Source organism: Euwallacea similis, chromosome 28 (assembly GCF_039881205.1).
Source record: "Euwallacea similis isolate ESF13 chromosome 28, ESF131.1, whole genome shotgun sequence".
NCBI classification, from domain to species: Eukaryota; Metazoa; Arthropoda; class Insecta; order Coleoptera; family Curculionidae; genus Euwallacea; species Euwallacea similis.
The window spans coordinates 2,262,588-2,288,796 of record NC_089636.1 but is presented as its reverse complement, the minus strand read 5'-3'; the positions used below and the strand labels follow the sequence as shown (position 1 = coordinate 2,288,796).

Sequence of the window (26,209 nt, the reverse complement as noted above, 5' to 3'; positions counted from 1 at the left end):
CACTTTAAACACAATTAATACACCAATTTTATTTATTTATTTATTTATTTGGTTTTATTGGCATAACGCTGTAAATTTCTAATATTTTACTGCTTTTCTATGTTTGCTTTTAAACGTAGCTTTTTTGTCACTTGAATACCTACAACATCATTAAACCTTTTTGTTTAAAAAAGCCTTTCTGCAAAGCAGAAATTAATTTCCATTTTAACAAATGGCCCTCTGGGATGAACAATACTGGTCCATCAGTTAATTACTATTGATCGGCAATAAGGCTTTAGTTTAGTGTAATATGTAGAAAAATCATTAAAGTTGAGTAAACGACAATTTATGTAGTTAATTTTACTAATTTAAAAAGACGAATTGTGACATTTCCTTTAAAATACTTTAATTTCCATGGAAACTAGAATAATGTTATGCCTTGATTTCTTCGCTTCTATTGGAATTTCATGGTGAAATTTGATTACAAGTAATTGTCGTTAACGTTTAGAAAGATATTTCAGAAGTAGAAAATATAAGATAAAGCTGAGCTACACAATTGGTCATTTTTGAAGATACATAAAAGAAAACTATTGGATGCACAAGAACCAGAAGTATCGAAATTAAAAAAAATCCATATACTTAATTCAATAAGATCCAACATCACTATCAAATAAAAATTTCGATTTTTAGATTAAACTAAACTTAAGTTTATGTTTCTCTTAAAGTGATACATTTACCTCAGCATCTCTTAGTTGTAAAGCTCATGTCCATTTTGACTAAAAGAACGTATGATGAACTATGTCATCCAAATAGCTCATCAAACGGCTCTTCACCAATCATTTCCGCACAAACTCATCTAAATATGAATTCATGTTGTTTCCGCCTGTCTTCATCAACTTGGAAACTGCAGCAATACAAGGTAAACTTAATGCGTAATAAACCAACTTCAATGAGTGTTTCGCGAGCTTAAATTGAAAATGTTTGACTTACAGACTGTGCATGAAATTACTAATAATTAATTTATTGAGTAGTGGCGTGTTTTACTCGTTTTTGGTTTGTAACATATATAACACATCACATGTTGTAATTTGATGCATCAAATGTAGATTGGTAGTGGTCAGTACCTTGGGCAAATTAGATTTTTAGTTCTTGCGGTAGTTCCAGGATCTAGATAATACTGTTCTTAGAAGCCTTTGATATGATTGAAAAAATTGCAAATATGATGTAATTTTAAAGTCTACCTAATGCTGTCATCAGTTGCATGGTACTCCAGGCATTAGGAACATGGTAATCTTCGTTTTAAAGCTGTTGTAATGTAACAAAGCTTGTATTATTTATCAATTTGAGCTGAAGTTAACCAGTATCATTAATGTAGTGGCGAATCTACCAAGTAGTTGGTTACTAGAAGTAGTTGAAAACATGGAGATCACCATTAATGAGCTTCTTGAATTCCAAAGAAATTATACTCCAAATAATTATCAACACATCCGCCATTAAACCTTACTATGAAAACTATGAAAAAATATTTGATAGCATTTTCCAGTGGTAAATTTAGTGCTGAAGTAGTATATTACCATAGTAAGTACTTCATTTTAACTGAAAGAGATAAGATTACGCATTTTCGCGATTTCTCATGAATTTTTCCAATGGAAAACGTTCTGTCTTAAGTTTTGTTCTTAGAATTTAGAAATAACGGAATAAGTTTAAAAAAAGAGTATTACCAAATGTTCACTTTTTGTCTGAGTTAAAGTCATATAAAAAGTGGGAGATGAAGCTATCCTTATCTACATACAACTACTTCATGGTATATATTAACCATGCTTTTATACACTGTGTTTAAAGCTGCTTTCTCTTTCTCCTCGTAACACAAAAATAATCAAGCATTCTATAATAATGTAAATAAATATTTGGTTCATGTCGCATATGTATTTTATAAAATTTGTGTGTCTTGTGTATTTTATAAAATATTATGTATTTTATAAAATTTGTGTGCACCATCTTAACCCCAATTATCCTAATCAGCTTGTCTTTAAACGTTCAGGAAAAAGACGGTGGTATTCTCAACAACTTCTTCAATGAAATCACCGACCTAGGATTTGAAGGGCAGAACTTCCTCAGGACCATAGAGAAATCAGAAGATATCACCCTTTTCGCCCCTTGTAACTCTGCTCTGGACAGCGAAATCGTCCGAAGAATTAAAATGGATCGATCGAAGTTTTTGGAGATCATGAAGATGCACGTGGTGGTCGATAATAGGTTATATTTGGAAACTGTGAGGAAGGAAAACGAGCATGGGGTAAGCTAGTTTTTGTTGCATTCTAAAATTGCCCAATAACGGAAGTTTGCCAAAAGTTGCTTTAAGATATTTTAATATAATTAAAAATCAGGTATTTTGAACCTCTAAAATAGCTTTAAAAGAGGAAGCCTGACTTTATTGGTAATCTTAACGGAATGTTAATAATTAAAAGAAAAAATACCTGGATTATAAGCTTCGAGGCAAAATAGCTTCAGTTCCTCTAAAAAGGGAGTGAAATGAAATTTTGTCAGGCCAGTAATAAAATGGGCTTTATTTTTTGCTTGGCCCTTTATGACCCTTTTTGTTGTCGTCACGAAGTGTATAGAGAAACCGCACGAGCGCTTCTTGCAAAGACAAAAAGCACAACAACCCCATTGTTTAGTCGATTCACGTTTTAGTTCGTAATTTCAGTTCGTTACTTCCGAAAACTCATTTGCCATTATACATTGTTTTACCTAAGAACGGCAAATAATAACGGCAAATATTAGATTTACCAAGAACGCCGTCTTTATAGCGACGAAAAAGCAGTCTCGTCTTCACTAGTTCTTCATTTTAGTTCGAGCTACACATGAATGTGTTACATTTGTAATTTACAAAGCTTTCTATTAATTGATGTACACATAAATTCATAATTGACACTAAATTCTAATGAAAATATCGTTCTCATTAACTGAAAATGAAATGTAAATGCCTTATTTAATACAAATTAGCAAACTAAATATCTTAGCAATGGCAAGGAAAAAGAACTTTAGTACTTAATACCAAAAACGTTCTCTTGAAAACCATCCCATTTTAGGATTTTCCACTATCCCCACTCGAATTATAATTGAAACTGTATGTCTGAAGTAGAGAGTACAATTGCGAAATATTTCGAAATCCCTGGAATTTAGGAATCCAGGTTTTCCAATCCAATTAATTAGAGAGAGTGTTTTGCTCTGCATCAAAGCTCTTTACATTTCTCATTTTTGAGATTTTGATTGAAATTTTTCGAGTACGATATAAAGAAAAGGGAAGCTACATTCTATGCAAAAAATAGTGTTAATATTGTAAACTAGAGACAATAAGCATAGATTACGAAAACAATAGGAAATTTCTGTAGATAAGATGCATAGGCATTACATCACGCTTCGATGTAGTACAACTTGTGAATCTACGGGACCTATGGGGGTTAGTTCAGATATTTGCGATTATTAATTATCCATTCCACCGTAATTAATTTGATTGGTTAACATGAAGACGATAAGACGAAGACGGTAAGAGGAAGATCGAGGCTTTCACTTATAGTGGTTTACATCAGGTAATTTTTCAGTATATTTGGAATTAAGGCATACAGGGTGTTTCCTAAACATGCGGCAAAAATTCAAGGGGTGGTTCCTCAGGTGTTTTTATGAAAAAAAGTCCATATAAACATTTGGGGAAAAATGCTTCCTAAGGGAGCTAAGCCCTTTTAAATGGGGCACTCGGAAGACGGTTTTTCGTCAATATTTTCGAAACCGTTCACACTGAAATGATAAAATTTGGTATATTGCATAAACTTTTGACGCTGAATTAGAATCTGAGTCCAGAATTGTAAAATTTTAATCAGAAGTATACCGTACTGGAGGGGTTAGGAGTAAAAATTACCCCATTTTTGCTAATAGTAATTTTTTTGTCATTTCCATTTTACAATATAATGCCTGAAGCATGTTTACCTAAAAAAGATACTCTTGGTCGATATCGATAGGACTAATCGTTTTCGATAAAATTGCAAATTTTACTGTTCTACGTTATTTGTTATGCATGTTCTTCATCATTAATAGTATAACAGAGATAAAAATATGGCATACCGCACTGGATTTATATGTAATTAATAAAAGATAAAAAAACATTTGGAATTGCTTTTTACTTGATACTTCATAAAAACACCTGAGGAACCACCCCTTGAATTTTTGCCGCATGTTCAGGAAACACCCTGTATATAGATTAAAAACCTCAATGATATTTTGTGTTTGTTAAGATTAGTTCTGAGCGACTTTAAGTAGAATAATTGAAAATTCGTTAGTGCAAAAGGCCAAAAGAAATAGATCAAACAATTATCACAGATCAGAAATCGCAGAAATTGGATCTACAATTTTGTACATGTAGCGAAGATACAAATAGTATAATAATAAAGAAATTCAGAGCGATTTCTACGTTATATAAGTTTTGAAATTTGATTATCAATTTCTCTCGATGTCAAATTCATTGATTATAAATAGGAATATTTCGTGAACCGTAACGTGCATAACAAATAGATATAACATACGCTTCAAGTCATATACTTTTGAGAATTATAAAAGAACTTACACAATTTGTGGTTTGAAAATCGTAATTGACGACCATAATTAGCAAACTTAGAATGGCACTGGAAGGAGTTCCCACATCGCCCAGAAAACATATCTTGTTGGAAATGTAAGGTAAAGTTGTTGGTATGTTGTCAAGCGTATCAAGATTCATGTTAAAATTCATTTAGAAACTTCAAACTCCTTTAATTTGATGTGTTACATATAAAGCAACGAGACATCTTTCTGTTAAGTCAAAGATCACTTTAATATATAGAGTGATGTGGGTTGAAAGTTTTCAAATAAATATTTATTTCATTTTCTGGGCTTGCTGATCAATTATACTGAAAATAAGCAAAACAAAGCAGCAAAATATGAGGAAGGGAACGCACGAAGTCAGTATTTAGTCGCAGTCAAGTCGTTCTGCTATACCCCACTTGTACTTCCAATTATTGTGTCTGCCATGATTTGTGCGGCATCAATCGAGAGCAGATCATGTCTTTCCGGGGAGGGAAATTTCAAAGGGATAGAATTAGTTATCAGATAAGAGAATTCAGAAGTTTCTTCCACTTACTATTTATCGCCAGGCCTGTCTGACATCAAAGTTCTCCTCAAACAGCGATTTATCTAGTTGCCATGAATGGGGGATCTTTGATTTTAAATGATTCCTACTAGTGGGTTCTACACTACTGATGTACAGGACGAGCTATAAGGAACTAGGTACATACGTCTACTATGGAACAAGATTCCTCAGAGCTACGTAGAATAAATATTAAAAAGTTGCTCGCGTTTTTTATTGTTATTATACAGGGAGTTTTACACATTTTGTCGAAAAATGATTTTAGCTATAACTTTGTAATCCCAATTTACTTTTTTTTATTTTCTGGTGAAAGAGTACACTGTTGTGTATGAGTAAGAAAATGTGTTCAGAGTTTAAAAAAATTCAGAATCGTCTTTAAAAAATTTAGTAGATTTGTTCTAAACAAAAAAAAATTGTCCTGTATGCGAGTTTTCGAAAAAACGCTATGCACATTTGCTAAAAATTAGATGAACTAATAGTTATACCCAGTCAATAAATTTCTAACACTCTTTATTGTTTTGTAAAAAAAGAAGTTTACGAAAATGCTACAGTTTTGGATGTTTGGATATACCTACCATTCTTATTTTGAATTCACTGAATTTCAAAAATCAAATATTACAATTAATAGCAAAACGCGACAAGACTCTGCAATATTTGATAAAATCATAATGTAAAAATTTATTTGACACATCCTTAACATTTTAAAATTAAAATAATGAGAGAAAATAAAAAGAAAACTTATTTTTACTATTGTTGAATTCATTAAGCTATAATACATGCATAGAATCTAGAACTTTCCATTTTGAAAATATCTTTAAGTAATAATTGGTAATAGTAAATAGCGAATTTTTCATTTCTTATATAAGTTTTATGAGTCACTTTCCAACAATAGTAAAAATGAGTTTTCTTTTTTCTCGTTATTTTAATTTTAAAATGTTAGGTACGTACCAAAAATTTTTTTTCATTATGATGCCATTCAGCATTGCAGAGTCATGAATTTTGTTATTAATTATAATATTTGATTTTGAAATACAATGTATTCAAGATAAAGATGGTAGCTATAACCAAATATCCAAAACTGTAGCATTTTCGTAAACTTTGTTTTTTACAAAGCAATAAAGAATGTGACAAATTTGTTGACAAGGTATAACTATTAGTTTATCTAACCTTTAGCAAATGTGCATAACGCTTTTGCAAAAATTCGTATACAGGGTGATTTTCTGGTCTGAAACAAATCTATAAAATTTTTTGAAGACGGTCTTAGATTTTTTGAACCCTGAATATATTATCTTATTCATACACAACAGTGTACTCTGTCGACAGAAAATAAAAAAAAAACAAACTGAACTTACAAAGTTATAGCTAAATCCATTTTTCGACAAAATGTGTAAAAATACCTGTATTATAACAATAAAAATGCGAACAACTGTTTAATTCTCATTTGATATTTTTCTTAATAATCTTGTTCCATGGTAGAAGATATACAGTTCCTCATGACTCCCCCTGTATAGACAAATGATCATTTCCATTACACGTTTGCCATTCGCTGTTCAAAGCCGATCTTCTTCTCAAATGGGGTAGTGCTATATTCGCAAAAATACTTGGATAGCGACGGCTGACCCCAAAAAATGGAAAAAGAAATAGCTGAAATCTCGCGATAAGTACTATGAACTCTTGGAAACCGAGTTCTAATATCTCTATTAGCCTCTGAATTACTATATGGTTACTTTAAGTCCTATTTTTGCAGTTTTTAAAATACCTCAATTTAATAAGTTTCCCAAAATGCATTTTCACGGCTACAGAACTTTAATGGGAGTATTTAGGTTGCTTCTCCTATTCTGCTCCTACAAAGTTCATTATTATTTATGTTATTATAAACGAAAAGGAAGACAACTTAAAAAATTATAACAATATCAGAAGACTTTCTATACTTACGTGTCTTTCTGCTAAGATTGAAGGTTTTCGACACCTCTGCATCTCAGACATCATAAATTGAAACTATCGAGGTATATTTGCTAACCTTTGCTTCCCTGTAAGACGCCCCAATAAAACTGATGTTGGTATTATACAATCCCTAAACAATATAGGCGGTTATTCACCGTATTGCAATGCACCGATTTGCGTAATATCCTTTTGACTTTGACATCCCACTTTAAGTTTATTCCATGTTCGAATGCTCTCAAATTGCCAATTATGATATCACAACGGTTTCGTGGGCGTAAAATTGTTATTAGCAATCATATTAAGCGATATCAAACAGGGACTGAAATGCTAAGAGAAGCAAAAGCGGTTTCATTTATAATAGGGCAATTCTGCAAGTTATTAAATTTAATTCACATTATTAGAACAGGTAGGTGCTTATAAAGTGAAGGCAAGACACTCTAATGGGGCTATTTTAAGATAAAATACGCTGAATTTGAATACTTTTGATAATATAGTGTGTAATAAGTGGTCTTTGAATCCATTGAAATAGATTATCTTTCGTTATTTTGCTGTTTATTTTAGTCCATCTGTCTGTATCTGAGAAAATCTTCGATAATTTGTTCTAAAATTCAACACTTTACAAATGTTCTCTGTGATTTTTTATACCCTCAATATTGTAGGTTTTTCTCCGTTGTCTAGGGATCCATGATTTGGAGAGCTTCGGTAATGTTGTGTTAGGGATAGTTAGGGACCTTTCAATGATAGCCGCGTTAACTCAACGATACGAATATATTAGATAAAATTTAGTAAAAAACCGCGGGCACAACCCCTGAGTCTTCAGTCCACTAGGAAACCTGGAAAAAGAGAGCAATCCGCGTTCTTCCTAGTCTTAAGTATTAACATCCATGGTCGTAAACCATGGGCGTACCATGTCTAGACAATACTTAAATGCATCGGGATTGTCCTTCGCATGGAGCCGTTGCGTCCACATCTGGCACCCAGCCCTCGACGAAGACGCCGCCAAAGGGAACCAGCATTGCACTTCCCATGCCAACAGAGCGTCATGGAAAAAACCCAGGGTACCGGATAACGTCAACCATGGGCGTACCTTAAGGGTAAATCGCCCTCGTGTCCCATTCCTTAATCCTAACTTATAGAATAATATTTACAAGCTATGTACAACTAAGTGGTCTGACAAGCGGATCCCACAATTTTAAATTCTAACAATTAAACAAAAATCTCTAATTTTATTTAGTTAAAATGTCATTTACCGATACTATTCGTCTCAACCTACGACTTGAAGCTAATATTATTGTGATTATTTCTTAGCTTATAACTATGCTTCTTGGTACACTCCACTATTCAGCTGATCAGGATTAATGTCACAACCTTCGTCTTCCTCTAAGTCCATTAATAAACAAAGACGGCTATACATATAATGCGTAGTAGCTGGTACTAAGCATGACTTATTAACATTGGCACAGTGGTAGTAAATGAGAATTTTAATAGCAAAAACATTGATTTTCCCAATAAAGTGCCATAAACTCGAATCTAACTACCGGAAATTTGAAAACGAGGAACATTGAATTGATCGTTTAATGATATTTTGAATCTAAAAATAAAATTGACTAGGTATGAAAACATCAATTTTCATGACGATTAAAGAACTTATTTTCCCTGCAGGTGTTTCAGGTACCAACGTTAATCAAAGGCAAAAACCTTTACTTTAACGTTATCACCGTCGGCAACCGAACCATGACTGTGGAAGGAGGGGGGGTAAATGCCACTGTTATCCAACCAGATCTGGCAGCTAAGAATGGAATCATTCACATCATAGATAGGGTCTTAGGGATCCCATACTCTACTGTTTTGGAAAAAGTCAGCACTGATCCTATGCTGAGGTGAGTTAATTGACATTAAAGATGCTGTTCGCGTATTTTCACAGAGCAATTTCAGTTTAAATACGGCTTTCAGTTTAGTAATCTTGTTTGCTTAATTATTTTCCAACGCCGCATTGCATCTGGCATGAGGATTGGACCGGCTTTGTTCGCGTTTTTAATCAATTTTTCCAAAGCTTTTATCGTGCCTTGTAGCTTGATTTCCGCCGCTGGGACCCACAGATTTATTTACCTTGAAAAAGCCAATTAAAAGGGCTTATTACTTGCTTTACAGTCAGGAATGAAAATAAGATTTGTATATCTTTATTCGCCGGTGGTAACTAGAATATCATGTCATAACACCATAATGGAAAATTTCCCCCATTCCATGAAATACATCTCGATGTTGTTGCAGAGAGTATTAAAAAACTATCAAAGCGAGAAAACAATAGTTTTGCACCACCCTGCATATAGTACCTAATACTAATTTATGAGTATCATTGAAGAAATGAAATTCTGTTCTCAACTCTTCTATAATCGGTTTTTGGGCTGCATTTTGCAACCTTAGCAGCATTTTTCCAGGAGATCTAGCAACCCATATTGAAAGGATTTTTGACATTTTGACAAAACTTGTGAAAGACATCCACGTCTTTCACCAGTTTTTTTAAAAAACCCCTTTATTATTTTTTTTAACAATTAATTGAGTGTTTTTATACTTATTTATGTAACAAGTGCGAAGTGAGACACTTTACAGCTGATTGGAATTAGCCCAAAAGTGTGAATCGAGTATAGATAATTTCACACGTGTTACAATAATTTTCTTACGAGCACGCATGTTAACTTTGTTATTGTCTATAAATTTAGTTAAACATTAGTGAGCGGTAAAATCTTTACGTATACACCTGTAGTAAAGTTGGTCACAATTTGGCACTGACCAAAATGATTTTTTTACAACCAGCCAAATAGTATGCACTTTTTCTTCACTTTTCCTACCTGAATGTAACGTTTTGCCGGCCATGGTCAGAAAATTCATCTCACACAGCGGAGAAATAACTTTCCGGTTCCTGTTATTTTGTTTTTCCGATCTCTATCTGTGAAATAATCCCGCGAAAATCTATGAAAAATGTCAATATCTTTGAAAACATATGTTAGACATTGCTTTGCAAAAATCAAATATAAAATAAATATTATATGGCACACCATTAAAAGTGTGTTTAGCGTGGCCTTCTAAGCTTCCAGTCCCGTTCCAATCCAAGTTCCAGTTGCTGTGAAAAACACTAGTTTTCAATTTTATAATGTAAATAACTGTAACTGACACATGTTATTTTATTTTGAGTACGGTAAGTTGCTACTTTCAACGTACAAATGCGTGAGGTAACGCCACTTTACCAAATATTCCTAGAATTATTTTTCCGATTTTTGAATGAATATTTCTCAATATCTCTGCATCCAACAAAAGATTCAACACATAATCAACAAAAATTCGTTAAAGAATTTTTTTCACAGAGATACCTTTGAGTTGGGTCAAATGCAGCTCTTCAATGCCCAACTAAATGATACCAACAAGAAATTCACCTACTTCGTTCCCCGTAATAAGGCCTGGCAAGAGGCAAGAGTAGAAATGCCCTCCGCTATTAAGAAGCTCTTCATGTACGAGTATGCTTATCATGTAAGTTGTCTTCGGCAGTTTCCAAGAACATTCAAATGGAAAAAATACACTTATGAAGGCAATTACGACTCTTCAACGCCACCTAATCGTCTCCGATGACGTTTTCACCATGGAGAGGATCAAGCAAATGACGAAGACTAAACAGACTGCCAACCAGACTAATCGGACTAATATTCATCAACCTCCCGCTGTAGAACTGCCCACACTGCGAGGGTCACTGAAGATATTTGTGGAGGAAAAATTGGACAATAGTAAGTATTTGTTTGTTGGTTTATATGGGCTTTACTCATTTTCATCGCCATTAACCTCAGTTATGATTGTTTTAACCGTTTTTTTTCTAATTTTTTCTTTAGAATCTGGTACAAATGCAAGTAAGTTTTTTGTGTTTTTGCTGCCAAAAGGTGTAAGGTTTTGCTTCTTATCAATCTGTCGACTAAATTTCACATCAGCCACCATCACCTCACTGACTAAGCTTTTGAATGGCATTTTTTGCATATGAAGCACAAAAAAAAATATATTGCTTTCATTCCATAGATTAACGTCAACAAAAAGGTCAATATGGCCATAGATACACCACTTAATAAAAGTCTTGCATGGCACTGGATACATTTTTTAAATCCAAAACGTTAAACTGAAGAATCCACTTTTTCAACGCCTTAAATCGAATCATCTTTCGAACCATTCGATGCATTTTTATGCGATAAAAATTTGTTCGGCAGTTCAAAATATTTTTTCTGTTTTCTATATAGGGAGTTTCTTCATGAGATAAAACGATAATCATAAGATTGTGCTAAATTGAAAAATATTAGCAATAGCATTCTGAAGCAATTGACTCAAGAACTGAAAACCACGAAAACGAATACCAAACTCTGTTTCTTTAAAATAAAGAAAAATTTGTAATTTTGGTTATTTAAACCTTCATTTGCTACCACTATTCGTATCGACCTATGGCTCAAAATTAATGTTATTTCTGCGTAGCATGTATCCATTTTTTTCTGATACAGAACATCAGGTGAAGACAACACATAACACATATGACAACTACAATTGCTAGTTATAATAGCAGGCTTACTGCTATATAGCTGTCATCTTAGTCTAAACTCATACATACAATAAACAGAGCTAAAGAGTAAATGACATCAGCAAAGTGGTGACAAACAATAATTTTAGCAGTAAAAGTAGCAAGTTTTCATGCAGGGTGGCTCATTTCACCTCCCGTCCTCTATAGCTCGATTATCATTAAAAGTAGGATTTTGGTATTGTGTATACTTTACCTGTGTCTTAGGACATATTCTAGGAAAAAATTTCTAATTATACAGGATGTCCCAAAAAAGTGTAACGATACCAAAATATTATAGTTATTGCACTCAATATAATAATATATATACAGGGTTATTCACGTCATGCTACACGGAATATTGCGGCTAAAGTATTTAATATTTCAAATTTTTCTTTTTTGCAATGTGTAGAACTTATATAAAGGTACATTCTAAAATTATTTTACTTTTATACAGGGGGTTGTAAATAAGTGAAAAATATCAAAGTTATGTTTTTTTAAATGGAACACTCAATATATTAGTACCGTTTTAGATTCCTTGAGAAAAATAAATGTAAGTTTGACTAAGGTTTACCTATCCTAAACCTTAAAGATTTTGAAATAATTGAGATTTTGTAAAAATGTAGTGCAAATTTAAAAACCTTGCTTCAAAGGAAGTTTAAACTGGAATAAGCCGAAATTTACATCAAGCCTCAGACATGAGGCATATTTCATGCCATAGTCATGAAAATTTAAATATCTTATACAGTGTGTCCAAAAAATAAATTGAAAAATGTACTTACTTTGAAAGGTACTAACTTTCTTAATTTAAATGGAACACCCTATATTTTATTACTACAACTATCAAATTGAAACATTACCGATCGAAAACTATTATACTTTCCTATACTTAAATGTACAAGTTTTCCTTGAAAATTAAGATTTTTAAAGAAAGTAGAAAATCCTATTATTTTGTGTATCAGTTGCCACGGTGACATCTAAAATGTCAATATAAAGAATCATATTTATGCATTCTTTTTTCGGAGATTTGATTAAATATGAAAATTATCTTGTAAGTTACGCAAATAATATTGAAAATATCATAAATAAAGAATTATCCGAAAAAAGAATGCATAAATATGACTCTTTATATTGGCATTTTAGATGTCACCGTGGCAACTGATACACAAAATAATAGGATTTTCTACTTTCTTTAAAAATCTTAATTTTCAAGGAAAACTTGTACATTTAGGTATAGGAAAGTATAATAGTTTTCGATCGATAATATTTCAATCTGATAGTTGGAGTAATAAAATATAGGGTGTTCCATTTAAATTAAGCAAGTTAATACCCTTCAAAGTAAGTACATTTTTCAATTTATTTTTTGGACACACTGTATAAAATATTTAAATTTTCATGACTATGGCATGAAATATGCCTCATGTCTGAGGCTTGATGTGAATTTCGGCTTATTCCAGTTTAAACTTCCTTTAAAGCAAAGGCTTTAAATTTGCACTACATTTTTACAAAATCTCAATTATTTCAAAATCCTTAAGGTTTAGAGTAGGTAAACCTTAATCAGACTTATATTTATTTATCTCAAGGAATCTAAAATGGTACTAATATATTGAGTGTTTCATTTAAAAAACATAACTTTGATATTTTTCACTTATTTACAACCCCCTGTATAAAAGTAAAATAATTTTAGAATGTAGCTCTATATGAGTTCTACACATCGCAAAAAAGAAAAATTCGAAATATTAAATACTTTAACCGCAATATTCCGTGTAGCATTATGTGAATAACCCTGTATAATAATAAAGTAGGATTTGGTACTTTCAATGATAACCGAGCTATAGAAGATGGGAGGTGAAATGCGCCATCCTGCATATTGAGTATCACAAATTCTTCTCTACATATGAGTATTCGAAAACAATTAGAAGTAGATACCTATAACTTTGCATTTTAAAATTCACTTGAATTAACACACTGTAATTAAAAATCTTCTATCCGAATATCAGGAATAACTTCTTACCATATGATCAGAAGACTCGCATTTGATGCTGAATAATGCGTAGAGGCTTTGGATCAATGGAGGAAATATTTTAAAGTCAGCGTGAATATTTCAAAGTAACACAGAGTTCTAGTATCATTGAAAATAATTGTGCAAGACCCCCATTATTAGTGTGGTTCACATCAGGCTTTCCCGCACTCGAGCATTTAATGAAGGTCTATTCACCATTCTTTTCAGTTATTGAATAGAGCAATAAAATGTTTGAGATTAATTGAGATAGTTTGAGATGAATTAAAGATATCGAACTTTTGCGACTGTGTTTTGAGATTTCAGTTAAATCAAAATACAAAAAAATAAGATCCCGAAGAAGCTCCATATTTTTTTTTTTCAACAGTGACCGACGTTTCCGCTTCATATGAAATCTTGTATTTGTACACATTGTTTGTGATACTCATATTCAAGGACACTACCTGCATTCTACAGTACGCGGCAAAAATATACAATAAATTAATTAATAACTTAATCGGTGACTTTTGGAAAAATTTATAGACAAAGGCTCATTTATTTGTGATTTCGCATCTTCTAAACCAATAAAATTTGCAGATTTAACAGAATTATACAATGTGGAAGTTTTGGATGGAACAGTCCATATAACTAAGATGCTGAACATATGCGGCCAAAATCCTCAAACACGTCGATTTTTATTTTTTCTTGCGGTTTTTTTTATGGTAAATTCATATATACAGGGTAGTTCAAAAATCAGGTACGACCCCCAACTTTATTTTTTCAAATGGAAACCCCTATTTTTTATTTCATCTTTGAATTCTACGCAAAATTTTAAATGTGTTTCATACACCATGTCCTATATCTAAACGCAACAGGTCTCGAGAAATTTACGATTGAACATATCAAAAACTAAAATTTTTATTTCTTTTGTCTTAAAAAGGACAGATTTAATACAAAATAGAACCCCCTCATTACCACGTTGATGTTAAGGCTTATTTAAATGACATTTTTCCTGAACGCTAGATTGGGAGACGAGGGATAATTGAATAGCCGGCACGATCACCTGACCTCACGCCCTTAGATTACTTTCTATGGGGTTATCTTAAGAGTAAGCTATACTTTAACCAACCAGCAACTATTGAAGCCTTAAAAGAAAGAATTCATAATGAAATAAGAACAATTACCCCAGCAATGCTTCAAAATGTCAAACAGGAATTCATTCATCGTCTTGCTTACTGCCAAGAAATGAGTGAGATCCAGTTTGAATATTTAATTTCATTGTTGCTCGTTGTTTTATTTTGTATTAAATCAGTCCTTTTCAGGACCAAAGAAATTTTAAAAGAAATTAAAAGTTTTAGTTTTTGATATGTTCAATCGTAAATTTCTCGAGACCTGTTGCATTTAGGACATGAAACACATTTAGAATTTTGTATAGGATTCAAAAAAGAAGTAAAAAATAGGTGTTTCCATTTGAAAAAATAAAATTGGTGGTCGTACCTGATTTCTGGACTACCCTGTATACATGAATTTACCTTCAAAAAAACAACAACAAAAATAAAAATCGACGTGTCCGAGGATTTTGGCCGCATATGTTCGATATCTTAGTTATATGAACTGTTTCATCTAAAACTTCCACACTGTATACAACAACAATACGATATTTCACATGCAGTGCAGGACGATAACCCAGATGTGTCCTTTTCAGTGCAGCCATGCAGAACGGTAGAGTCGTTTCAAATAAGGGAGCTTTTCCAACTAGAAAAGTGAGCCGTACAAGAGCAAAAATTTCGCAAGCTCGTTTGCAAGCTTTCAGAGCTTCTCACAATTTCCCTGTACGACCGACTTCGATGCTTCGCTATGCAGTAATAAAGACCCCGGTGTTTGTCGATCGTCCGAGTTTTCTGGCAATTAATCGATACTTGCGACTAGTAGAGTTCTACTATCAAAACGAAATTTTCGGAAATTGATGTTTCGAATTTCTTACGCCAAACTACTCCGACCCTCCCCATGGAATATCATAAGAGAGACTAAACATCTTTATTTTGCATAAGCCCCTGCAGGCTTTAGCTCAGGTAAAACAGTAGTTATGGGTGGAAATTTAGTAACAAATACGTAAAATTCATGCAAAAGTCACTTATGATATTAGTTTACAAACTAAATGATGTTTTTTCAGTGAGTTTTATAGTTTTTTATTTAGTTGCAATAACTAAACGCGAACACATACGAGTATATTTTTTATTTTTATCCCGTTGTAGATTAAAAATATCAATACACTCTATTTTCGATTATTAACAAGTTTGTTTTGAATTTATTCTTAAATTTCGATACAGTGTGGTACTCAATTAAATATATATTTGTTTTCAAAATATCCAAAATATTCTGTAAAGTACATCCTGACCAATTTTGTTATATTTGTGACGTTACTATATCTAAGAAAGGATACTTCCTATCATAATCACTCAAAGAAGCCTATTTTTGTTACTTCAAAACTTCTCATCAGGATGAAGTGTGGGCACCACATGTGTTTTGTGAAGGATGTAGAAGAACACTAAGCCCCTAGACTACAGACTAAAACAGATCTTTAAAGTTTGACATGCCGATGATATGAAGGGAACCATCTAACCACTACACCGATTATTACTTCTATCTCCCTAAGATACTTGACTTTAACCACAAAAACAAGGATAAAATTATATATCCGAATGTTTCTTCGGTTACCAAACCGTTCGAAAAAGCTGCAAGTTCCAAAAACTCCTGGTTGTACCAGTAAAACTTTGATGACTAACACGCACTCCGAAGTATGTGATCGAATGCAAAATGACACGAGTTCAGGTGAATTTGTGGAAGATAATGAAGAACCGCACATGATAACTCAGGCATAGCTGAATGATTTAGTAAGAGATTCGAAACCATCCAAATCTAAAGCCAAATTACTTGATTTGCGATTACAAGAATTTAGATTACTTGCTTCCAACACAACAGTTTTTAAACAACAACTACTTAAAACAACAACTATTTACCGTACCCGAAATGAATGTTTTTCACGATATTTTAAGAAAGAAAATGAATTTTGATACTGTTATGATATAATTTTCCGAGAAATGAAGCGGACTTATAATCAAGAAAAATGACGTTTATTCGTTGATTCATCAAAGATTAGTATAAAAGCAGTCTTAAATAATAGTAACGAAAAGCTGTCTATTCCGATAGATCACGCAGTAAACACCAAAGAAACGTATGAAGCAATGTCAACACTAATTGAACTCGATAGATACAAAGATCACAATTGCATTGTCTGTGGTGATTTAAAAGTAGTTGGTTTACTCCTAAGCTTGCAGGACGACTATACAAAATATTTTTACTTTTTTTGTATTTGTGAGATTCGAGAGCTAGAAGAGATCATTATTGTATAAAAAATACTGGCTAGTAAGAAACGAATATGTCTTTAGTAATATGTATATAAAGCATAAATGTCTAATACCACCGGAAAAAAAAATTAAACAACATTTCAAATAAAATTAAGTTTAGTGAAAAACTATCAAGGCATTAGATAAGACTAATGTTGCCTTTAAACATGTATGTGTTACCGTCAAAGCCCGATTTCACTCAAAACCCGATCTAACTAGGAAAAACTAGTATTAACCATCAGCCTTGGACAATTCTAGAATTTCCTAGTCAAAACTAGATTTAACTGAAAATCTTAGTTAAAAGTGAATATTCACTTTATAACGGTTTTATCTAGTTAAAACTAGTTTTAACTGGTAGATTATTTGGAATTTTCGGAATATGAATGTCTCATGAATGTTTGTGTAACTATTAAACATATTATGTAATGTGTTCTTATGGTACGCCTCTCTAGACCGCCATTTTTGGTAATATGCCTGACAATTACTCAATTCTTGCGTCCATTATCTTCCGATTAGGGTTGTTTTTAATTAGCAAAAAATTCCGGCACTAACCTGAACTAACTTTCTTAGGAAACTGTAGTTTTGGCTAGGAGAATCTAGAATTCTCTAAGACTGATAAGTAATACTAGTTTTTCCGAGTTAGATCGGTTTTTTACTGAATCGGGTTTTGACAGTAACATTTTTAGTGGAAACTAGTTTTAACAAAGCATGTTCCGTAAAAACTAGTAATAACTAACATTTCTTAAGTTAAATCTGGTTTCAACTAACCTTCTTGGGAAATTCTAGAATTGTCCGAGGCTGATAGTTAATACTAGTTTTTCCTAGTTAGATCGGGTTTTGACTGAAATCGGGCTTTGACGGTAACATATGCACTACCTCCTCTTTCTGAGACGAAACTTAAGGAAGGCGTTTTCCTCGGACCCCACATCAGAAAAATGTTAAGGGATGAGATATTTGCAAACAGTCTCTTCTATACGGAAAAAACTGCTTAGAATTCATTAAGACCTGTTATCCACGAGTTCCTAGACAAAAAAAAAGAAAGAAAATTACCGACAATAAGTTGCGGATTCGTTATATAATTTTCAACGAATGGGTGCCAATATGTCTCTGAAAATTCATTTCTTACACTCGCACCTTGACTTCTTTCCTGAAAACCTCGGAAACCTCAGTAACGAGCACAGCGAAAGTTTTCATCAGGACTTGAAAATTTTCGAGCACAATTATTAGAAATAGTGAGACCTAGCTATATTAGTTGACTATTACCGGTTTATTGTAAGAGACACAGACACAACAAAATACAAGAAGAAAACTAAGGTAGTTCATTTTTAATGTCTTTAACATTTTTGTACAATTATTTCTTGTAAATGAAAAATAATACATATTTCTAAAATGTGAGAGTTTGATATTTTTTCATGATTTTGTTTAAACTTGGCGCACCTCAATTGTTAAGAAAAAACACTTTTCATTTCAAAAATAAAACTGCTGTAAACTACAATAATTTAAGTTTGTAATTTTTAGCATTTGCGCAGAAGTAGGTACAATGAATATGAGGTAAGTAATAATATCAAAAAATGAGAAAAGATAAGCAGATCTGCTTTGCGATCATTCCACTGGTTGCAATTGATTATTACAGATATGCACTTATATAGAAAATGAAATTGAGCATAAATAACAACAACATAAAGCACATAAGTGAGGAAAATAAACAAAAAATAAGATTTTATTATGAGCTCTGAATTAAAGTTAACAAACGGAATAAAAAGATGAAAGAAATTATCCTTTTCGAAAAATTTTTTAGCCATTTATTTTTACTGTAACTCACGTTTCAAAACCAAAGTGCATTTTTTGCGTAGTTTCTTCAATAATTTATTTTATTTTGTGGCTATTTATAGTTAATTTCATTCTCTACATATCTACATACATACATATGGATAATCAAATACAACCAGTTGAGTGACCGCAAAGCATTTTGTAATTTCATTAATTATTTCAGATATGATACCTATTTCAGCGTAAACGCTAAAAATTCCAAACTTACACATAAATTATTTCAAACTTTTAGGAGGGAGTACGCGTTTGTATTAAATTCTAAAATCAATAATTCATGGAAAAAGAAAGCCAAAAAGAAACACATTCTATGCAACAAATCATGATTTATTAATCTTGTGAAGACGGTACCCTGTCTACCTTGTTCATGTTTCCTAATTTTCTCTAAATATTTTAGCAATATTATACTCTGTTCACGACAATACTGTTTTTAAAGCAAAACACGATGCAGATAAAAATCTTTTCGAAAATTGCTTTCGCAAAATTGCAGCTCATTCCTTCATCAAATCAAATTGTTGGCAAATCTGTGGTGGTGATGGATAATGCATGTATCACATTCTCTCCAATGAACTAAAACACATTGAAATGCAGGAATTGCCAGTAGCTATAAACAGTTACATTATTGAGCAAATAATCCATTTTCCATGAGACAAAATGGGTGATATGGATATCAGCAAAAGAGTCGTTTAGGGAGTGTATCCTAAGGCTTTAAACCACACATTTTCTATGGTTCTTGAGCTTATGAATGGTCCTCTTTTAAAGGAGCCACCAAAATATTCAATTTTTCGCATTAAGTGGACACTGAGCATACTTATAAGTATAACTTTTTGCCTTACCTTGGGTTAGTTAAGTACCTAAACATTTTAAGTTTAACATTTATCTTTCAATACATTTCATTGTTTTATCACTCTTTAGTGCATCTAACACCAATATAACACAAAACTTATCATTCTAGGTTTAAAACGCAATTACGGCTCAGGTATGTATTTCATATAGTAATCCAGCGTATTTGGTCTGTTCATGCAACAATTATTTCGGTCTGGAGCATTGTAAAATATTTCGCTTGCATAAAGCCTAAATTACGAGTTTTTCGTTCGTTTCAAAAGAATGATGAGCACAAAGCTGAAAATGGCAAAACTGCCATTACAATACTAGCCTGGGGGGCCAGTGTTGTAATGAATTCGGTTTAGTTACATGTGCCTGGTTTTGGCATAACTTGCATCCTAAATTACAAAAAACTATGTAAGTACGCATTATTATGGCTATGTAATTGTTTAAGATTCTAAGTATACAGGGCTGGGCGAAAATCTGAAATAAAACTAATATCTTTTCATCGGATGTCTTGAAGAAAATGCTGAAACACGTGAATTTATTTTGAGTTGTATATATTTTTTGGCAATAAAATTAAATATTTTCCTTCAACTCCTTAGCTGCACTCCACCCAATTTTTATTTTAATGGAAATATACGTCATATGTGGGCTCGTTAAGAAGCTCGTGAAACATACTATCTTTAATTATCAATTAGTTTTTATTATACATCGATAAAATAAATAAACAAACAAAGTGGTATTCAGCATATCAAGACGTACTTCAAAAGGTGAAAAAAATTGCTGAAATTTTTGTGCCAAGTTTATTCCCTCGATAAACAATACATTTTTATTCCGTTTTAAAATTGTAGTATTTTTGTGTAAAACTACAACTGTGACTTCACCTCTCAAGGTGTTCTCTTTGAACTTGCTAAACAAAAATGGCATAGTCAGAAAGGTAGCGAATCGAAGTCTTGATATTGCTGGAATTTTGGGGATAGAATGCGAAGTCAAAGTGATGTGTGCGCATTATTTAATACAAAATATCCGGAAAAATAAATTTCACAAGCTATTGTTAGTAAGATATTCCACAAATTTGAGGAACATGGTACAGTGAAGAACTTGTTTAGAATCGGTCGGCCACACGTTTTGGATGACGATTAAATATTGCCTCACCTCTGCAGGAAAATCCGCATGTGTCGAAGATTTCACGGGCTTAAAACCATGCTACGTCTACTTGTTCGATTAGGAGGTTTTTAAAAACGGAAAAATACCACCCATATAAGGTATATCTTGTCCAAGAGCTTTTAGAAGATGACTGTGACAGGCGTTCGCAATTTTGTGATAAGATGATTAGATGGTGTGACGAAAACAATGGGTTTCCACTGAACATACTCTTATTGGATGAAGCTACCTTTTATTTAAATGGAGTGGTTAACACGTATAATTATCGTTTCTAGAGTTAGGAAAATCCACACTGGATATATGAAGCTCATATGCAGCAGTCTCAGAAAGTAAATGTATGGGCAAGTATTATTAACAATCGAATTATAGGGTCTTTTTTTTAAGAAAATCTTACAGTTCAAGGCTATTCAAACTTTTTAAATTTTGAATTGGTACCTGCTCTAGTTATTACGTTTCCCAAGGATGTAGATCCAGATATATCTATTGAAACAATTTGATTTTAACAGAATGGTGCTCTCCCACATTTTAGTGTTAATATTAGAAGATATCTTGATAAAATATTTGCGGGTAGCTGGATTAGATGACGTAGCACAATTGAATGGCCACCCAGATCCCCAGATTTAACGCCATTAGATTACTTTCTTTAGAGATATCTGAAAGTTATAGTTTATCAAAACAGGTTTATTGAACAGGCATATTGAAGACCTAAAAGCTAAAATTACAGTGAAGTCAAATAACGTACGGACTGAGGCCATTCAGAATTTCATTGACAGATTTTACCATCACCTGGAAAAATGTCAAGTAGAGGGTGGAGGACATTTTCAGCATCTGCTACGTTAAATAGCCTGTAGATAAGGTTAAGAAGGTATTCATAATTTTTTTGATTTTAAAAGAGTTTTTTATTTCCTAATTACCACATTACTAAAAAAAAAAAAAGAAAAAAAGGGTTTGTTTAGATTCCATTTTTCACGAGCTTTTCAACGAGCCCACACACGACATATGTTTCTATTTAAAAAAAAGTTGAGTAGGGTTTCAGCTAAGGTATTGAAGAAAAATATTTCATTTTATTGCCAAAAAATACGTACAACTCAAAATTAATTAACATGTTTCAGCGTTTTTTTCTAAGTTAGTTGCTGAAAAGATATTAATTTTATTCCGGCTTTCATCCAGCCCTATATACAGTATGTCGAAGATAAGAATACACAATTTGTAGGTAATAAATAATCGACTAGTATAAATTCTAGCATTCGAGGTTTTATAAGAAACATTGCAAATGACTGCCATGGATGTTAATTTACGACACTTTCAATGCAGTTTTTCAAAAACATCTGATTATATTGAACGTGCCTTTCTTTCAAAATGCAAATACTAAAAACCCGTAGTTTACTTTTCCTGCAACTAATTAGGTATTATATTTTACATTGTAGCCTACATAATCCATTGGGAAGATCTGCGGATTCCAGTATTCCGTCCTAACGTAGAGTGCACCAATGGAATCATCCACGTCATAGACAAGCCATTCTTGAAGAAGGGCGACATAAGAGTAAGCAGCGCTGGGGTTTTAGAAACCTCCATTTCCCTCACCATCCTAGCACTTATACTAAACCACATTGCAAACGCCTAATTTAAGTTGTCTTTAGGATTTGTTTGAAATTGAATCTGAATAGCACTAATGGAGACACATTAACGTTCACCAGTTCTCATTTTAGAAGTCATACAGTTTCTAAATTTGAGCTTGAGTTCTCAAATAGGAACTCAGTGCTTTTCCATGATCAATTTTTGAGTAAATATTCTATCTGTTTCTTAAATTATTGAGGTTGAGCTATCGTTCATAAGTCATATTCTACTTAAAAGACGAAATAGTGGTGTTGTATAGCTATATGCATGTGACGATGTCTTGTATAATTATTTGTGTGTAGTTTCACATCAAATAACAGCCATTTCGTCAATTAGAGTTAAATATTGTATGCATCTAACTCTAGTGCAGAATATGTTAAGTCAACATTGAGCACCACATAAAATGATTTTTACCTACAGCAAAGCCAAAACAGTTACCAGTATAATAGAAATTTTAGTAAATGGTACTTAATCATGATCAACTAAAACCGTTCAGGAGTGCGAGAACTATTCATTTGAGGATGTTTTTGGTCATAAGCTGATCTTTTCATATCCTGCAATTAATTTTGCCTCACTTTCACTTTATGGCCAAAGCTTATTCCCTGAAGCGTAAGCACATGACATCATAAATTTGACCAAAATTTCAGTTTATTCCCTATAGTAAGCCTTTATCAAAGTATATTTAATTGCTTCGTAGAAAAGAAGGTTTGTTAAATTTGAGAATACTGTTTATTGATATTAAGACAATTTATCACGCCTTTGGGGATCTTATAGATGGACTGACTCTAATTTGAATTATTGTAATTATAAGTAATTAGTACTAAAAATTATAGCATTGTTAAGCTAAATAATATTATATTACATGAAAAATCTTGAATATAATGAAGAATTATTCTAATGAGGTGCGATTGATAATATATTATAGGTTTAGTCTTTTAAACATTCCATGTAAGATTATTATCCTTTTGGAGCATTGCCGCGAGGTTAACTAGGAATGAACACATTACATTTAATAATGAAGTAGGTAGGTATGATTTAATGTCCTCTGATAGAATTACTGCCGTCAGAGACATTATTTATGTTTAATTTTACGATTTCAGTACTAATTCGACAAAATTGCGCATGTCGAAAATCAAATATTGTAGTTTTGAACCCATATTAGTTGTTTAAAAATAAAGCTTATTTTAGTATCATTATTGTGATCCTCAAGATATTTTCTTTAGATTATAAAGTAACGTTTAATATCCCTTAACTGTATAAGAACGTGTACATAAGAGTGACAGTATAAGATTTAATGTTAATATGATATAAACCCAGAAGAAGTCGGATGAGTTAATTCAATTGATGTGAAATCGCTTGTTCCACCAAAGTGTTTTTTCTGAGCACTGACTTTGTTTTTCGCTTGAAAAATCATAAGATTAGCATACAAGTAATTAAGAAGGATATGTGGGTGCATTTGTCCAAATCAAAATATTGCAGTAAGTATTGAAACTGTTCGACACCTTATAAAGAGTACTTCGTGTATCACTGAAAAACTGTGTTCAATAAAGCAATCAGTGCTCCTTAATACGAGTTTCGATTCTCCCTTTCTACAGTTAATAGTGGGTGTAAATCTGGAAAGTAAGTGTAGGAATGAGATCGAGAGAGAGTGGAAAAACTCACTAAAACAGAATAAAATGTAGTGGATACTACGTCTTGTTGCTCCGAAGTAATGCTTATGGGGGCTCCGAGAAGAGCGAGCCAGCCCTCATGTTGACGATTATTTTTAGCTGGTAGGCAGCCGGGGCTCCAGCCGTTGTTCCAGATTCATGGAATGTCGAGGTCATCCTCAAGTGAAACAAAATCTAGTGCTACCCAGCCGTAGATTCCCATCCCGAACAAATATCAAGGAGGAATTGCACCCGGAGGCGAACGACGAAGGAGCTGGAGGTGCCTTTGTAAGAGTTTTTGACCTCTTAAAAAGAAATTGGTGTAATTCTGAAGAAAAAGTAGCGGTTTGAGGTAAGAAACTAATGTCCAAATACCAAAGAAAACGCCTGGAAAAACATTATAAAAAGTTCAAGCAAAAGTACTAAATATTTGGAAATAATACAGGGTGTTTCAGAGTTGTGGCAACAAAAGTTTGGGGGAGGTTCCTTTGACCTAAATTAAAAAAAAGTTCATATGAACATAGGTCCGCAAGTGCTTTGTTTTCGAGATACGGAGTGTTAGGTTTAAAAAAAAGCTTTCAATTTATCGCTTAAAAACACATTTACCTATTTGAATACAATTTTTACAGTTTATTAAAACAATTATTATACACTTACTGAACCAGTTCGATTTGATCCAGAATTTTCAGGAACGTACCCAGCGAGCAAGTCGGTTGTTTTTTTGCAGGAAAATCTATCACCATGTATTTTTTGCGGTTTTTATGTGATATTCAGATAATCCCACTAAAAATAGTGCATTTTTGTCTCTTGGCTTTTTCGTATCTTGTTTCATTTTTGAGAAAAACTTACACTTTAAGTACAGAACTTAACACCTTGTATCTCGAAAATAAAGCACTTGCAGACCCATGTTCACGTGAACTTTTTTTAAATTTTGGTCAGAGGAACCTCTCCTAGGTTTTTGTCACCACAACTCTGAAACACCCTGTATATAGAGTAAACACAACTAAAAAAGGCCCTGAAAATCAATAAAGGTGGCAAGTTTTTGGATACGTCAGCCTCCTCTTAATTTTGTTGAATATCATAGTCAGATTTTGATATATTTCCGTTTCCTTGCACAGCATGTGGAACACGGAAATGAAACGTCATATCTATGTGAAAATAACATGCATTGCCTGATGCTTTTCCAAACATTTTTAAAATAGTCAACTACACAAATAAATAAGATGAAAAAGTTCTGAATTGAACAACGAAGTAATTTTGCATCAAAAGATATAAGTAGAGCACTACAAAAGGAACTACAGGGAAATTATCATCTTCTAGATTACTTGTTCCATCTAGTGAAGTAAACTTAAATGAATAATGAATATCATCTTGTTATTTTGAATTAAATATCTTAAAAACTGTCAGAATTATAGGTAAAATTGGAAAAATGAAATTTGGCATAAAAGAATGTAAACAATGGTAATATTTTTGCAGGAGGAATAGTGGGATAAAAATTGACTCGTTAAGTGGGGCCCATCTCGAATAGTTTTCATGTTGAAGTCCTCAGAAATTGCTAAAAAAAGAAGAAAATTTCTTAGATTTTAACAAATTCAAGCTGCACCTTGAGTCTCTAGAGCATAACAAAAATAATTGTCGTTACCGGAACCATTTGTTAACTAAGTTACGAAATGGGGGTAACTACTTTCATTATGCTTCAACAGCGAAATCAAACCCATTTAGTTCAGTTTCGAATCAATTGTGCCTATAAGGTACCACCCTGAAGCCTTAGAAATACAATTTGAAGAATTTTTATTTCAAGACACTTCCAAAATCGCGAAAATCAACACGAAAGTTACTCCATATCTCGGAAAATAATAAAGATAGAGCAACACGCAGAGCGTTGAACTTGAAAAATGGCAAAAATTACTCGCCCGCTTTGTGTCTCCTTTTAATTTGCAAGATCTGTGATGGGCGCCTGTAATTTCCAATTCAAGCCTAAGTTAAAATGCTTTTACGAGAGGATTAACGTCAACGTCGTTTTAATTATTGATAAAC

The 26,209-nt window shown here is 32.7% G+C and overlaps 1 protein-coding gene across 4 annotated transcripts in view; it reads left to right on the top strand.

The window, feature by feature from the left end:
* Fas1 (fasciclin 1) overlaps positions 1-23,691 on the top strand; it is a 125,524-nt gene extending 101,833 nt beyond the window's left edge. For 2 of the 4 annotated variants that reach the window (XM_066403120.1, XM_066403123.1), the window contains 6 exons: positions 2,021-2,275; positions 8,762-8,979; positions 10,462-10,624; positions 10,683-10,875; positions 19,870-19,893; positions 22,334-23,691. In XM_066403120.1, the coding sequence (XP_066259217.1) occupies positions 2,021-2,275; positions 8,762-8,979; positions 10,462-10,624; positions 10,683-10,875; positions 19,870-19,893; positions 22,334-22,530 (1,050 nt within the window). In that variant the 3' untranslated portion in view covers positions 22,531-23,691. Of the gene's footprint in view, positions 1-2,020; positions 2,276-8,761; positions 8,980-10,461; positions 10,625-10,682; positions 10,876-10,977; positions 10,996-19,869; positions 19,894-22,333 lie in introns of all 4 variants that reach the window. The other 2 variants (XM_066403121.1, XM_066403122.1) reach the window with 2 other exon arrangements.
* The last annotated feature ends 2,518 nt before the right edge of the window (positions 23,692-26,209 follow it).